Source organism: Acinonyx jubatus, chromosome C1 (genome assembly GCF_027475565.1).
Source record: "Acinonyx jubatus isolate Ajub_Pintada_27869175 chromosome C1, VMU_Ajub_asm_v1.0, whole genome shotgun sequence".
NCBI classification, from domain to species: Eukaryota; Metazoa; Chordata; class Mammalia; order Carnivora; family Felidae; genus Acinonyx; species Acinonyx jubatus.
Window position 1 is genome coordinate 26,382,994 of NC_069381.1, and position 17,766 is coordinate 26,400,759.

The window sequence follows — 17,766 nt, forward strand, 5'->3', positions numbered from 1 at the left end:
AGCCACTCTAGAAAACAGTATGGAGGTTCCTCAAAAAATTAAAAATAGAACTACCCTACAATTGCTCTACTAGGTATTTATCTAAGGGATACAGCTATGCTGTTTCAAAGGGGCACATGCACCCCAATGTTTCCAGCAGTGCTATCGACAATAGCCAAAGTATGGAAAGAGCCCAAATGTCCATCGATGGATGAATATATACCAAGAAGATACCAAGAAGATATATATATATATATAATGGAATATTACTCAGCAGTCAAAAAGAATGAACTCTTCCCATTTGCAACTACATGGATGGAACTGGAGGGTATTATGCTAAGCGAAATTAGTCAGAGAAAGACAAATATCCTATGACTTCACTCATATGAAGACTTTAAGACATAAAGCAGATGAACACAAGGGAAGGGAAGCAAAAATATAAAAACAGGGAGGGGGAAAAACAGAAGAGACTCTTAAATATGGAGAACAAACAGAGGTTACTGGAGGGGTTGTGGGAGGGGGGATGGGCTAAATGAGTAAGAGGCATTAAGGAATCTACTCCTGAAATCATTGTTGCACTATATGCTAAGTAACTTGAATGTAAATTAAAAAATAAATAAAAATTCAAAAAAAATTTTTTTAAAGATCAAAAACAATTTTTAGTACAGTCTGGTCGTGGAGACCAGCTCTTACAACAGTACACTCCATTGCCTCCCCAGGATTGTGGGAGAGGGGCAGCTTTAATCAGGAAGAGGAGTGACCTAACCTCAGGCAGGACTGATGGCAGAGGAGGGGAGGGATGCAAATAGGTGGAGGTCGGTCCAGAAGTGGAGAGAGGTCCCACAGATGACCCCAATCATTACAATGAAGTGAGTGGGCTGGATATTTGGGGGTGGGGGGGTCGGGGGAAGAAATGTGAATGAGCAGCTTTAGGGGGACATGGCCCAGCAAAGTGGTTAAGCGCATGCTCCCTGGAGCCAGACTGCCTGGATCCAAAACTCAGCTCTACAGCTTGTGCCTCAGTTTCCTTGTCTATAAATGAGAATGATCACAGGATTCTCGTGAGATAATATATGTAAAGAACTTAGAACAGCACCTGGCCTACCCATTGTAAGTGTTAGCTATTGTATGGAGAGGCAGGGAGGTTTATAGCTCTCACTGAAAAGAAAGGGAGCTAGACAAATATAATAGTGGGAATGTAGCACTGAGAACCCAGTGAGGGATTGTAGTTATTAATTATTGTGATTGCTGCTGATCACTTCCATCTGTTCTCACAGGGCATTCTGAATAAAACCTCTTTTGTACTCCAAAGCACATTGTATTATAGTTAGTTATTTGCATTTCTGTCTCCCTTATAAATAGAGCCATTCCTCACATAAACGTTGGCTGAGTGGTTGGTTGGTTGGTGGATGGGTGGGTGGGTGGGTCAGCTGGTTGGAAGGAAGGATGGTAGAGACCACTAATCATCCCCCAATATCCATCCTCCCTTTCTTCCTTAGTAATAGAATACCACAGTTTTAAGCTGGACACATGGCCACTTTGAATAACGATTCTCTTACCAGTCTCCCTTGCAGCTAGGGATAGCTCACAGGATATAAGCAGAAGGGGTATGTGCAACTCCCAGGAAATGTTCTTAAAAGGAAAATGTACCCTTCTTTGTTCCTTCCTCCTCCCTGCTGACTGGAATGCAGATGTGATGGCTGGACTCAAGCAGCCATCTGGGAATATGAGATGGAAGCCAAGTGCTAAGGACGGAGAAGTAATGAGATAGAAGAAGCCTGGGTCCCGACACTGCACAGCACCTACCAGCTCTCAACCTAATCTCTCTAGACTTCTTGTAAGCAAGAGGGAAATAAACTTCTGTCATACTGGGGGTTTTCTGGAACTTACAGCCAAACCTAATCCTAACTCTAACAGATGAATTTTCAGTCCAGGGCTTATGTCCCTACTTAATTCTGTTCTTGGCAGTATTTGCTGTGGTCTCACCAATAGCTGTAAACACAGGATATAAACTGGCTTCAGTTGTGAATCATCACTACTTCTTAACAATGCCTGTCACAATATTTTCTCCCCAAGCTTTTTTTTTTTAATTTTTTTTTTTACACTTTATTTTTGAGAGAGAGAGACAGAGCACAAGTGGGGGAAGGGCAGAGAGAGAGAGAGAGAGACAGAATCTGAAGCAGGCTCCAGGCTCTGAGCTGTCAGCACAGAGCCTGATGCGGGGCTCGAACCCACAAACCACGAGATCATGACCTGAGCCAAAGTCGGACAATTAACTAACTGAGCCACCCAGGCGCCCCATCTCCCCAAGCTTTTTAACAAGGTTGAGGAAGCCTCCCCCCTCGAGCTCTTTGGGGTGACAATGATCACATTCCTGATGATTCTGGAAGTTGTTACATGGTTACTTCAGGGAGACATTTCTACTGTGATTCTCTAAGGGATAACACAAAGGGCTCTGGGAAGAAACTGGTTTATCCCAAGAGACACAGCATCCAAGGAATGCTCAGCATTCAGGAGTTGTCAAGAGGTTTTGCCAGGAGTATTTGGCAGCAGGCTAGCGGGGGTGTAAGGAGGGAACTGGGCAGGGAGGGGGAAGGGCAGTGACATTTCAGCAAGGTACACCTATTGTACTGGCTCCCTCTTTGAGAAAGCAGCTAAAGGCTTATATATATCATCAATCAGGGACCTTGAGTCCACCACCCCAGCCTGGGGACTAAGACAGTAACAGGTGGGGCCAGGGTAGGAGATTTAAGAAGAGCAGTGGCCGCATCCACATCCAGGGCTTGTGGTCAATCAGCAGTGCATTGCTTTCGCATGACTGCCCTGGGAGTACAAATTCATGAGGATGGAAACTTCCTTCCCAGGGCTCAGGGGCTTCTATTCTTTCAGTACATGCCATTCCCAAGGCCCAAAGTCAGAAATTACCATGATGCTAAGGAAAGGGTGGGGTGGGGTGGGGTGGGGAGGGGGCTGCCTTCCTCCCATAGAGTTCTCCAGATGGCCCTGTTTGGACACAACTGAGTATAAGTAGGGTTGTTAGATAAAATACAGGAGCCCCTGTTGAATTTGAATTTCAGATAAGTAACAGGTAATTTTTTAGTATATCTCATGAAATTTGGGGGAACTCCATATACTAAAACCTCTTCATCGTTTATCTGACAACCAGACTTAACTGAGCATTCTGGTGTTTTTTGTTTATTTTGTTTTCTTTTTGCTAAATCTGGAATTTAAGATAAACTCTTAATAGGAAGGATCTACTGGTAAAAGATAGGAGGGGATTCCCATAGTTAGAGTTTGAAGCAAAACTCATACGGTTTCTATGTTCTTAAAGGGCCCCAGGAAGTCTTCTAACATTTAGCAAGGTCATGTGATACATTCTTTTTTTATGTTTATTTTTGAGACAGATCATGAGTAGGGGAGGGGCAGAGAGAGAAGGAGACAAAGGGTCCGAAGAAGGTTCTGTGTGCTGACATCAGCGAGCCCATTATGGGGCTCAAACTCATGAACTATGAGATCAAGACCTGAGCTGAAGTCAGACACTTACCCAACTGAGCCACGCAGGCATCCCTGTGCATTCTTTTTTTTTTTTGTAACGTTTATTCATTTTTGAGACAGAGAGACAGAGTGTGAGTGGGGGAGGGGCAGAGAGAGAGGGAGACACAGAATCCGAAGCAGGCTCCAGGCTCCGAACTGTTAGCACGGAGCCCGACGCGGGGCTCGAACCCACAAACCGTGAGATCGTGACCTGAGCTGAAGTCAGGCACTTAACCGCCTGAGCCATCCAGGAGCCCTCCCATGCATGCATTCTTTTATCCTGGCCCAGAGTATGCTGGGTCTGGGTAGACAGGTGCTGTAGGATGCCCTAAAACAGCCCTGGTAACTGTTTTTATGTATGCTCCCTCCCACCACAGGGACTTAGCACATACTGTTCCTTCTGCCTAGAACACTCTTATCTCCCACTTCCACCTAGTTAAACTGTATTAACCATTCATCGAGATCTCTACCCAAATGTCACTTCCTCAGGAAAGCCACGCCAAACCCTGACCAGGTCAAAGCCCCCTACGATACACTCTCAACTGTGCACATACCTCTCCTTTGTGGCACCACCACAGCTGTACTTCTACATCATTTATGAGCTACTCAGATTTAACATGGCAGTATGCTTCACAGGGCAGGGGCTGTCTGGTTCCACTTACCTTTGTATCCTCAGTGCCCAGCATAGTACTTGACAAATAATAGGGGTCTAATAAATATCTGTGGACAAATGAATCTTAGTTGGGGGTGCAGCGGAGATGGAACTGAAGAAGCACCCACAGCCACCCATCCCTGTGTAGTTCTAAGCCAAGTCACCACGGTTATGGGCAACTGGAAAAACCCACTGACAACAGGTCTAAGGGGCAATAAATCTGAACTCTTCACCCAACAGGTTGGCAGGGAACACACTGAAAGGCAGAAGAGGAGAGACCTTTCCTTTCTGGCAATTTCTAAAACCAACAGGCAGAGAGAGATGACAGATACCGGGGCCAGTGAGACAGGAGTAAGAACAAGAGAGTCCAAGAAAATGGGGCGGCAGCAGGTGGGGGCTCCTGGATGTCTGCCTGGAAAGGCTGCTGGTAGTCATGGCTCGCTTTTATGTACCATTTGGGGCATGGTGTGTGGTAAGTCAGACTTAAAGTGCCAGGGACATAAGGGACAGAAAGGACAGTGCAGGTGGATAACTAAGGATGCCTGCAGCAGACAAGCAAGGGAGCCTAGCCAGAGAGATGCGCCAGATTTCTTCTCTCCCCACCTGTCACCCCCTTGGATTCCCAGCATGATCACCTGTCCCAGGCAATTCAGCTCTTTAGACATTTATTCAACACCTTCTCCCCCTCACCAGCTCACCCCACCAAGACCCCACGAATACCTACACAAGAGCAAGAAAGACCTCCCCTCAGCCTGTCCCTGTCCTTCCATGACTTTGCTCCAAAATGCTTCTCAAATTGGTCCGCTTCTCTCTGTATCTACTGCTATCAGCCTAGTCCAGACAACTGATCAATACGGCAGACTGAACTAACTTGAAAAGCTCCCACTCACACACACACTGAAACACAGAGAAATACTGGATAAAATAAAGTCAAACGGTGTTTCTGCTATAGTGCCAAGCTTGAAAATAGAAAGAGAGAAATCATCAGGTACTAGAGACAAAAAGGAAATTCAAAACCTAAGAAGTGAGAGGGAATCTAAGCCAAGTGAGCCACAGGAATAGTGGGCCAGACATATGCTAGAGGCTAGATGGTAATGCTCAGGGAGGAAGAGAGGAAAGCCCCCAAACCCGTGCATCCTGGGGAGCTGGAAGGAGACCCCATGTACAAAGCCAGCAGCCACGAAGGGTCATTTTACTTACAAACGTGGACTAGAAAATGCAGGTCATGCTTCAGAAATGTGGCCTGGAAGTCCGTTTTGTGTGTGGGTATGAGTTACAGTGAGTGCTAGCACTGAAATCCAGAAACCTCAAGAAGAGACATGGACTCTAAAACTGGTCCCAAGCTGAAGCAGCACTTCAGCACAGAAAACGCTGAATGCATGAGGACGGAGTGGGCAGTAACAAGTAATAGTGAACATGTAAGTTGGTCTAAAATATGCTTGTAAATCTAAACTATTAGACCATGAAAGATATAAGAACAGCTGCTTTAGCAGAGTTTTTTTTTAAGGAGGTATAGTCAAAATACTAGACAAATACAACATGGAAGATGGGAAGAGGGAGTTAAGAAGGAAATTAAGGTGTTCCAAGCTTCTTGGTGTTTGCCCATGAAGGGTAGAAATACTCACTGGTTTTAGACTTCAATAGAAAAATATGAAACTAAGTATATTTGCTAAACATTTGAGGAAAATCACTACTAAAATGTAAACTTCCAAAGCAGTAGAAGGAAAAAAGAAATAAAGTAAATTTGATCAGTTCAATGGAAGACAGAGAAGTAGGAGAGGAGGAAAGCAAAGAAAAAGCATGACAGGGTGCCCAGCTGGCTTAGTCAGTACAGCATGTGACTCTTGATCTCAGGGTCATGAGTTCAAGTCCCATGTGGGGCATAGAGCTTACTTTAAAAAAGAAAAAAGGGGGGGTGTAGAAAAGGCATTGTTAAAGAGATAATAAAAATAAGTCCAAATAAATGAGTAATCAATATATGTATATGTATATGTATATGTATATGTATATGTATATGTATATATAGAAATAGACTAAATACATCTACTAAATTTTAGCCCCACACTGCTTACAAGCAACAGATCTAAAAAGGATATAAGGAGGTTGAAAATCAAAGTATGAAAAAGGAGATTTTGGAAAATTAACCAAAAGAAAACAACCATAATGATAAAATCAGGCAAAATAGACGTCAAGGCAAAAAACATTAGTGAGGATGATCAGCAGCCTATTTAATGATCAAAGGGGCAACCCAAGAAGACATAACAATCATAAGCCTGAATACTTCTAAGTAGCACTCTCAAACTGAAGAAAAAACTAATAAAAGTACCAGGGAAAATGACACATCCACAACCATGGTGAGACATTTTTAATACAACTCTCTCAGAACTGGCTAAAAACTTTAAACAAAAATCAAAGCTAAACATTTGAAAAATGTAATTTAGAAGTCTGACCATTTATATAATAAATGTATATATGAGAGAGGAAGTCTCAACAAATTTTAAGGAATAAAAAATATCATACAGAATGCATACTATTACCACATGCAGCAAATTTAGAAATTAGTAGTGGAAAGATAGCTCCCCACCACCCCCACAAAATAATTTGGAAACTAGAACAAAACAAAACAAAAACTTGTAAATAATTCATGGAATTCACAGGTGAAAAAGGAAATTAGGATAAAAGTTACAAACTATTTAGAACTGAACAATAAAAATACTGCATCTCAAAATTCATGAAATACAGTTATAGCAGTATAGCTAAAAGGAAAATTTATAGCCTTAAAAACACACATTAGAAAATAAATAGTGTTCAGGAAACTGTAAAAAAGACACAGAAGATAGGAAAAAGAAAAATAATAACACAAAAGTAAAAAAAAAAAAAAAGGAAACATTAAAGATAAAAAAGAAAGAATAGAGATGCTAATGACCCCAAAGCTAGTTTTCTTAAAGACTGATAAAATATAACTTTAAGGGGCACCTGGGTGACTCAGCTGGTTAAGCATCTGGCTCTTGGTTTCAGCTCAGGTCATGATCTCCTGGTTTGTGAGTTTGAGCCCCACATTGTGCTCGGGATTCTCTCTCTCTTCCTCTCTCTCTGTGCCCCCCCAAAATAAATAAATAACTTCTTCTAAAAATATATATATCTTTAAAATATATTAAAATGATAAACCGGGGCGCCTGGGTGGCTTGGTCGGTTGGGCGTCCGACTTCGGCTCAGGTCATGATCTCACGGTCCGTGAGTTCGAGCCCCGCGTCAGGCTCTGTGCTGACAGCTCGGAGCCTGGAGCCTGTTTCAGATTCTGTGCCTCCCTCTCTCTCTGCCCCTCCCCTGTTCATGCTCTGTCTCTCTCTGTCTCAAAAATAAATAAATGTTAAAAAAATTTTTTTTAAATAAAAATAAAATAAAATAAAATAAAATAAAATGATAAACCATACAAACCTCAGACAACATTGATCAAGAAATAGAGATTGGACATACATATATGGTATTAGGAATGAAAAGAAGGGGCATAAGCTACAGATACAATAAAAACTTATAAAATTATAATACTATGACAAAGAATATTTGTGCCAAAAATGTTTTAAAACTGTCATTTTGGGGTGCCTGGGTGGCTCAGTTGGTTAAGCATCCAACTTCAGCTCAGGTCATGATCTCACAGCTTGTGGGTTCAAGCCCCATGTCAGGCTCTGTGCTGACAGTTCGGAGACTGGAGCCTGCTTCCAATTCTGTATCCCTCTCTCTCTGCCCCTCCCCCACTCATGCTCTGTTTCTCTCTCTCTCAAAAATAAATAAATGTTATAAAAAAAATTTTTAAACTGTCATTTTTTTTTTGTATAATGGCCATTTCTTAGAAAAATATAAATCACCAAAACTGACTCAAGAAGAAAAAGAAAACCTGAATAGGTCAATAACCATGAAAGAAACTAAAGCTGTAGTTCAAAAAGTTTCTCCTAGCCCCAAAGGCATCAGGCCTAGATAGTTTTATGGGCAACTTTTACCAAAACGTTAAGAAATAGATAATTCCTACTTTACACAAATTGTTCCAAAGAACAGAAACACAGATAAGGCTTCCAAACTCATTTTAGGACTCCAGCATAACCTAAATGCCTGAACTGAATAACAATAAAGCAAAACCGTCATCTAATATCACTTATGAACACAGATATAAAAATCTTAAAGTAGGGGCACCTGGGTGGCTCAGTCAGTTGAGCATCCAAGTTCATCTCATGGTTCATGAGTTCGAACCCCATATCTCGCTCGCTGCTGTCAGCACAGAGCCCACTTCAGATCCTCTGTCCCCCCTCTCTGCCCCTACCCCACTCACACTCTCTCTCTCTCTCTCTCTCTCTCTCTCTCAAAAATAAACCCAAAAAACATCTTAAAGTAGTAGCTATTCAAAAATCCAGTAATGTATATAAAAATAATACAGCAAGACTGTGACAAAAGCCACTAGAGTTCCGTATGTCCATTCTTCTCTTTGTCTTTAACCAGAAGAACCCTGATTTTCAGCAATGTGCCCTGCTCGTTGTACATTGCTTCCCAACTAAGACTATACATCTCATAGCCCCCCTTGCAGCTAGATGCCACATGATGAGGTTTTAGCCAATGTGATGTACCTGAGCATGTCATATGTAATTTTCAGAAAGTCTTTTTTTACAAGGAAGGACTGTGTCCCTCCTCTCTTCCTCCTTGGTACTTCTCAGAATACAGATAGGACTGGCTGGAGCTTGGGCATCAGCTCCTGGGAAGGAGGCGATGCACAGAGTGCAAGACCAGCAAGATAGAAAAAGCCTGGATCCTGACACTGCACTTCTACCTCCAGGCCTTTCTTTTTCTAAGTGAAGGAGAAACTCACTTAAGATACTATTGAGGTTCCAGGCACCTGAGTGATTCTGTCAGTTCAGCGTCCGACTTTGGCTTAGGTCATGATCTTGCAGTTCACAAGTTCGAGCCCCGCACTGAACTCTCTGGTCAGCGCAGAGCCCACTTTGGATCCTCTCTGTCTCCCTCTCTCTCTGCACCCGCCTCAAAAATAAACATTAAAAAAAAATTTTTAAAGATTCTATTGAGGCTCTGCTACTTCCAGCAAAACTTAATCCAAACTGACAATAGCATCAAGCAGGGTTCATCCCAGGAATGAAATAATGGATCAACGTGGAAAATCTATAAATATAATTCACATTACAGATGAAAGGAGAAAATCTATGATCATCCAAGTAGATTCTGAACAAGCATGCAATAAAATTCCAGCTCATTTTCTATTTAAAAGGAAATAAAAATGAAACTTCTTAGCCAACTGGGAATAGAAGGGAATTTCCTTAACCTGATAAATAGTATCCACCTAAATCTGTACCAAACATCACCTTACTTGTGAGCAGGACTTGAGAAGATAACCACCAATGTCAGGAATGGGACAAGACTGCTATACTCCACAGTGAACTAGAAGTCCTACACAATGCATTATTGCAAGAAACAGAAATTAAGATTTAAAAGAATACAGATTTAAAAGAAATATCCTTATTTACAGAAGACATGACCAACTATATAGAAAATCCATGATTTTCAGACAAACTACGAGTCCTAATAGGAGACAGCAGCTAATCTGCTGAATACAAAAATCAACGTATAAAACTTTATAATCTTCCCTTGCACTGGTAGTGCCCAATTAGAAAATAAAATAGAAAAAAGAGGTCCTCTATGATGCAAAAGGCTATCACCTTTCTTCTGTATCAGGAAACATTCCTGCTTACCAGCCTCCCCATACTCACTATTATTTCCCTCAAGTTCATTCTCCACTTAGCAGCTAGTGATCTTTTGTAAACATAAATTAGATCCTGTCATGCTTCTTTCACCTTTTAATGGCTACTCATTAGTTATAATTAAATTCCAGTTCTTTATCATGCCCGTGCTCTGCATGACCTGACCTCTGCCTATTCTCCAATCCACTCCCTCACCACTGCCCCATCTCGTTCCACACCAGCCCCAGAACCTTCTTTTGGTTCCTGGTGCATGTCAAACTCTGTCCTGCCCAAGTGCCTTCACATATGCTATTCCCTCTTCCTGGTACCCTTCCACCAACAATCATCACCTGAGTATTCCCAGTCAATCCTTGAGTTACCCACTTACCCTAAATAAGATCCCTTCTCTCTTAGATTTTTTCTTTCATATTCCCACCATAACATGTAATAATATCCCATTACATATTACACCATAATGCATGATCATATTTCTTTCTGTGGAGTATTTATTCACTGCCTTGGTTCCCTTCCAAGCCATAACTTCTGTGAGGGCAAGACTCATGTCTTTGATGTTTCCATGAGCCTTTAATAGGAACAGTCATATAAGAGATGCTCAATGAGCATTTTCTGAATGAATGAATGAATGAAAGTTTACTGATTTAGCCAGAATCTCAGTAGAATGTCTACTGCACTCTTTCCAGGATTCAGGCTTGTTAGGAAGAATAGGGGGACCCCCAGGGGTCTCACTGGAAGAGGGACCAAGAAGCCTTATAAAGGAGTGAGTGTGGGTAGTGGGTTTGGTTGATGGTCCACAGAGCAGCATTAGAGTTGGGGGAAGAGTTCTGAACATAGAGCTGCCTCCCTCCATGACTCCTACCCCACCAATCAGGAACTCAGGTCATGGACTTGTGAATTGGGTTTGCCATAAAGTGCTCCTTTCCTGGGATCTTTGTGGAATATTAAGAGTTTGGAGTACAGTGGCTTTCAGGAGCAATGGAGGCAACAAGGCAGCTATTGATCACCCTTGGTGGAAGCATTTACAGCCTCAGGAGCATATGGAACTGCAGGGAGCTGGAGCGTGCATAAAGAAAACTGGTGCAGCCCACAGGAACCCCAGGACTTGATCAGGCGCACACACACACACACACACACACACACACACACACACACACACTACTCCCAGGGGTTCCCAGAAATAGCTAACAGAACTTTAGGGGAGGTCAAAAGGCCCAACAGTGGCAGCTGGGAACAGCTGAAGGGGCTGCTACTAAGACTCTAGCCTTATTCCTCTAGTGCGTATGGCCTGGACAACACAGATTACCATGAAACTCTTGCAGCCACCGTACTTAGGGCCACTGGCCTGGTGGCATTGCAGCCCAGAGGGCAGATGGGCCACTGTGGCACTGCCACATGGTCATTAGAGAAAGCATCTTCCCATAGGGAGCCAACAACAGAGGGACTCCTCCCAGTATCCCCTCCAGAGCTGAATGCTAATTTTTCAGCTGGAAATTAAGGAAGCAGTGTTGCTGAGGCCACCTAACGCCAGAATAGTGGCTGCTGGTAATTCTACCATCTTGGGTACACCACAGACTCAGGCATGTCATTGGTACCCCTGACCAGTTAAATGCTTGTGTGAGCCAAGTGAGGAGGAGTATTACATTTGCCAGAGGCCCCTGAGAGGCAATCTTCATGTTTATTTGTTTCTTTTTGAGCTCACATACTTGTACACCACAGGTCATAAGGAGGGATTAGGAAAATCCTGCTATCCCCCATAAAGGACAGTTGTTGGAGGCCTGCTCAGCACCTACCTGTTACCTGTTACCTCTCCCTACCAGCTCCTTCCTCCAACCACTCCTGTCGCCTCGGAACACTTGGGACAGGCACAGGTACAAGGAGAACTCACTTTAGATCTGATGGCTGCCCTGCTGACATCTCCGAGGGTAACCTCTGTGGCTGCCCAGACTCCTCCCCGTTAGGAGGGCTCTAGTCGCAGTCCAGAAAGAGAGGGTGTGCAGGCAGACCGCACCAAGAAGGGCACTGTGCAGCCTCCTCTCCTCTTCTCCCCCAAGGAAGCCTGAGATAGCCCCACCCAGACCTACCTCTTGTCCTCTTCCACCTGAACACCAATGGAGTGGAACTCTCTTCGACTCCTGTTCTCCGTGTCCGAATCCGAGATAGTCTCCACCTGGCGGCAGGGTAGCGGGAGTCAGTGGCCGGGGCTAGACAAGGGACACAAGCTCTCCCCAGGCAGAGGGGTGAGCAGAGGCTGAGCCCCAAGCCACTGGGCACATTCTGCAAAGACAATCTGACCCAACAAGAAAAGAGACCCAGGGGGTCAGAGGCATGGTACTGGCAACCAATAGAGGCGATGGCTCCACGACAAGTGACAAGGGAGTGGGCCGGGACTGGTTGTAAGGGCCCTGTCGATGACCAGGCACAGAGCAGACCAAGGAAAAGGTCAACCCATCCCCACCGGCCAGGGCCTGAGCTTGCTTCGGCGCCTCGTCCTGCCGTACCTGCACCCCAATGGACGGCCGCCACTTCCGCTGCCGCGCCAGGCTCCGCAGCTCCTCCCTGCCAGGAATGGTCTTGATGATGAGTGTAGGGGGCTTGGGGCTGGCCCGGGGTGGCACCGGAGCCAACTCCAGGGTGCGCGCGCCCATGGCCGGGCCGTCCAGCCCGTCCGCGGAGCTGCAGCGCCGGGCGGGGCCCTCGGCGGCCGTGAAGCTCTCGTGGGCGGAGTCGGTGCTGCTCTGGGCCGTGATGGAGATGCGGGGCGGGGCCTGGCTTCCCGGCGGGATGGGGGACGGGGCCTTTCTGAAGTTGAAGGCTGTGGCCGGAACGCAGAAACGCAGCGGGTGAGAAACTCGCGTCCCAGCGGGTGTCTTGTGGCCCACCGCCCCACACCCACGCGGTGCCAGAGGAGGCAGCAGGCACGCGTCCTCCAAGCGCTGCTATGTACAGAGCCGAGTCTTGTTCTCCCCATCATGCGGCCCAGAGAGGCAAGCCAGCTGCCCAAGATCACACAGCACAGCTGTGACTGGGGCCAGCGCCAGAACCCAGGGCGCTCTCCAACCTAGGGCCGGGCGGGGGTGCAGAGAGGGCACACTCACAGGAGCCGGGCCTCCCTGAGACAGAGGCAGGGGCAGCAAGGAGGGGCAGGCAGTCGTCGTCTTGAGAGCAGCCGGCCTGGATGGCCCGGAGGTAGCTGTGGCTCCGCATGCGGAAACAGCCGGGCAGGTCCAGGGCGTCCACTGCCTGGGACTCGAGTTCCCCAAACACAGACCCGCAAACGGCCTCCAGCTGCTGGTTCAGCTCCTCACTGAGCTGGGGGCAGGGGGTAGGGAGGATAGTTACAGGGGTGCTGGGATGCAAGCAGGTGTCTCTGAGGCGCATTGCCTTAGGAATATATCTGGATCTGCAGAGACTGCCTCTGTGTGATGCTGGGACAAAAAGAAACCCTCACTCTGTGCAAAGAAGAAGCATTGAGGATCCTATGCCCTGTGCGGCTCTTCAGGCCTGCCTCCACTGTCTTGGGGTCTGTTCTTTACCCTAAATACTTCTCCTTCCACCCCATCTATGCCTCTCCCGGACACCTGGGACTGCCTCATCTTTCTCTCCACCTACAGCCAGCCCCTCACATTTCTCTCACCTAACCCAGAGGGAGAGGACCAGGGACATCCACCCTCCTGCCCAGTATGGAGGTGGGGAACTGCAGGGAAGGCAGTGCGTGCCTTTTATTTTATTATTTATGATCCATTACATTACAAAACTGATTGCACCCTATAGAGATATATATACCATGGGGCAGGGCAGAAATTAATGGGTAAGTGACGGAGCAAAAGTTTTTGTTTTGATATTTTGTGGTACAGAATCCATGGTGGTTTAAAAAAAATTAAAGCAACTAAGAAAAAAAGCAAAACGAAAATTCTGTTCATGGAACCGTGTCCCCTAGCACTGCACTAAGACTAAATGTACCGCAGAGATTGCAGCATCGTTCGTATTATATGAGAAAACTGGCACAAAGGAAAAATAAAGGTAGGTGGTCCAGGGATAAGCTCTACACCCAGAGCACAGGATGAGTACAAGTTTGACCCTGAGCTTCAGAGCAGCCAAAGCATCAAGGAGTATAGCCTGCAGGTTGCCTGCACAGGCTACAGAGCCAGACCCACCTGGACTCAGATGTTGGCTCTGCACCTTCCTAGCACTAACTACTTAAAGCTTTGGGGCCTCAGTTTTATCACCTGCCCAATGAGAATAATAATGGTACCATCTTCATAGGGATACTTAGGGGACTCAAAGAAAAACATGTGGGGCATTGGTGCAGGTACTGGTACATCCTAAGCCTTCAGTGGATGACATGTGAAGGTCTCAGGACCTACCTGGAAGCAAGCCACTGCTCATGAGAACCACAACTATTCCCTGTTATTGAGCCCAAGAGAAATCCCCCCATGAGTGATTACGTAGAGACCATTGGAGGAAGTCATGGATAAGGTCCTCGGTAGCATCCACATGGTAAATATGACACCAAGTGTCCCATGGCTGCATCTTGTGACATCTCCCAGGAGATTCATGACATCATATTTATGTGCAATCAACGGATAAAGTAGTGGCTTGGCTCACGTGTAAAATGCAACTTGACATTTCCATAACTCCACCTCCAAAGCATAACATGACGTCACTAAATTCTACCTCAAATTGAGCAGAAATTTCCATCCAATTCTACTGATCTTAATTTGCCCAAACTAAGGCGCAGAGAGAGCCGATGAACTGTCCAAAGATGCCCGGCTTGTAAGTGATTTACCAAAGTTAAATGCCAGGTTTCCTGGCTCTTTTCCCAGGCTGACTGAGCATCAGAATCTCCTGAGGACCTTGTTAAACCTACCTTAACTCAAGCTCCACTCCAAGGATCTGAACCCAAGGCTCTCTACCCATATGCCTCTCTTTGCTTTGGCTGCTTCAAAGCTCAGGGACAAAATTTTGTGAAAATTTGGATTCAGTGGTTCCAGTGTGGGCCCAGTAATCAAAAAGGAGTGTCTGGGCTTCTTTCTGCGGCTTGTTCTAAAGTAACTTCATTAAAAATAATAATAATAAAATAAAATAAAGTAATTTCATTACAAGTGTACAGAAATCACAGGTCATGGAAAAATCAATCCAAGATCCTGTAGAAGTTAAGTTCTGCCATGTTTGGCACAGGCCACACTTCTGTGGCAGCTGTGGTTTTCATCATGACTTCTGCAAGTTTCCTATCTCTGGACCTCTGGGGTACCAAGGACCAGTTTTATTTCCTAAAGCTCAGAAGCTGATCTAACTCCTGCTATTTCTAGGCCAGGCTCAAGATACTCCCCAACTAGAACCAATCCAGCTCAGAGAGTCCCTTCTGGGGCATAGGAGAGTTGATCTAACTCCAGTAGAGAGCATTCTGGATACCACAGATGGAAGGAATCTCATTTTGCAGCTCATCTCTGTATCTCCAAGCCTCTTCTGTGTGTAAAGTTCTAGACATAATATCTGGCATATAGCAGAGGGTCTTAAATCACAATGACAGTACCTTTCAGAGGCCTCTCCTTCCCAGAGTCTCTGAAGCTCTTGAAATCCCAACCATATGCTATTCCTATGACCAATTCTATCCAAGGCAGACAGAGGGAAGGTGAGAAACTCCCTGGGGACACACTTTCTATTTCTACTGGCCAAGAGGAGCTTCTGAAGTGTTTCCACAAGGGACCAGGACCTAAGGGAAACACAGACTTGTATAGACTCCCAGAGGAATATGGCACCGGTGTTGATCTTTACTGTATTAGAATTATAAAATTGTAACATTGTGCTGTGAATTCTCCTATTATCCCTGCACTGCCTTCCACCCTGTTTCCCCCAGCCCCCACTTTCAGTAGAGTCAAAGTCAAAGAATCCTCTTAGAAAATAGGAACCTTAGCCTTTTTCCAAACCAGACTCAGAATCGGTAAATATTTCCCAGGGTGTGGGATATTTAGCAGAAAACGCTTTGTTTGGGTCTAACTGAAATTGTCCGTGCTAGAGTTGGCAGGTTCATCTGGGGGCTACGCAACATCCTCTATAGTTTACCTGTGTCATTTAGTTTAGCTAACCTTGGAAAACACTCCCATTTCAAAACACTCTAAAACACTGGATAAAATATAAGAAATGTTTTATATGCATAGCTGAGCTCACAAGAAAGCACGATGTGTCCCCAGGGGACAAAAGCAAAGAGGAGACTAGAAAATCAGAATATTAACTGTGTGAGTCAGGGCTGCAAACAGCCCAGGGGCGGTGGAAGGTGGGGGTGCAGGTTGCTGGTCTCAGGGACTAACGGGTTTAGGTATTAACACTCACTTGGGTGTGGGAGTAAGGCGCTGGGCCCACATGAAACACAGCATTGGAAATGAGAACCTCCATAAAGGTAGGAAAGGGGAAACCTTTCATGAAAAGTAGACTAAAAGAAAATTAATTATCAGCACAGGATGATAATAGGAAGCTAGTCTGTAATCTAGGCACTGGAGGGAGGGAGAAGTAGGCCAATGTTCTAAGATTTTTGTAGCCACAAGCTGGTCTTCACATAGATACAGGATTCTGTCTGCATAGGCCTGGGTGACCCAGACACCTCCCTGCAAATTAAAAATTAACATAAAATGGTCCCAGACCAAGAATAGTCTAACAGAAGCGATTGCAAAGTATTTTCTGAGGAACAAATTTCTAACCCAGGCTGTTCAGGACTGTCACAGATAAAGTTCCACTGAAGATGAGTTCATACCAGACCATGTGGTACACTACCCACGAGACAGCCCCTAATGATGTCCACCTCCTAGCATTAACACCCTTGTATAGTTCCCTCCTCTTGAGTATGGCCTATACTTATTGTAATAAATAGAACATGGCGGATACAATGGAATGTCACTTCTGAGATGAGATTACAAAGAGACTGTGGCTTCCATCTCAAGCACTCTCAGAGTCTTTGTTCTGGGAGAAGCAAGCTGTTATGTTCTGAGTAGCCCTATGGTGAGTCCCACATGTCAAGAAACTGATGACTCTGGCCAATAGCCAGTGAGCATCACATGGCAACAGCCATATGAGTGAGTAAGGAAGTAGATATTCCTCCAGTCAAGCCGTGACATGACTACAGCCCTGACCAACATCTTAGTGAAGCCATGTGAGTCACCTGATCCAGAGGGTACCCAGCTAAGCTGCACTGAGATTCCTGACCCACAGAAATGGTGAGATAATAAATATTTGTTGATTTAAGACACTATGTTTGAGGATAATACGTCACACAGCAATAGATAACTAAAACAAACTGTGACATAAACAACTAAGCTTTCATTGAGCTAAGCCATTGAGAATTCAAGCTTCATCTGTTACAGCAGCTCGTGTTACCTTAGCTAAAACAGATTAGTTTTTAAACTATGTTTAAAACTTCTAAAACTTAAAAGATAAAACTGAAAATATAAGAAGAGAACATAAACTTTGAAATGAAGACTAGAAATATTTAAAAGAAACCAAACCAGCTTTCCAGAACTGAAAAAAAGTCAGTCAAATAAAAACATAATTAATGAGTTAAATCGTAGATGAGACACAACTGAAAAGAAAATTAGTGAATCAGAAGATACATCTAAGGAACTTACCCAGAAGGCAGCATAAAGAGGCAAAGAGATGGAAAATATGAACGAGAGGTTAAGATGCATGGAGGAAAGAATAGGATCTTGCGGTTCGTGGATTCAAGCCCCATGTCAGGCTCTGTGCTGACAGCTCAGAGCCAGGAGCCTGCTTTGGATTCTATGTCTCCCTCTCTCTCTGCCCCTTCCCCACTTGAGCTGTGCCTCTCTCTCAAAAAAATAAAATAAAATAAATAAA

General features: G+C 44.8%; 1 protein-coding gene across 4 annotated transcripts in view; it reads right to left on the minus strand.

The window, feature by feature from the left end:
* DLGAP3 (DLG associated protein 3) overlaps positions 1 to 17,766 on the minus strand; it is a 68,163-nt gene that overhangs the window by 14,077 nt on the left and 36,320 nt on the right. For all 4 annotated transcript variants that reach the window (XM_053211136.1, XM_027059728.2, XM_027059729.2 and 1 more), the window contains exons 6-8: positions 13,017 to 13,230; positions 12,420 to 12,733; positions 12,003 to 12,088 (exon numbers count right to left, since the gene is read on the minus strand). In XM_053211136.1, the coding sequence (XP_053067111.1) occupies positions 12,003 to 12,088; positions 12,420 to 12,733; positions 13,017 to 13,230 (614 nt within the window). The remainder of the gene's footprint in view (positions 1 to 12,002; positions 12,089 to 12,419; positions 12,734 to 13,016; positions 13,231 to 17,766) is intronic.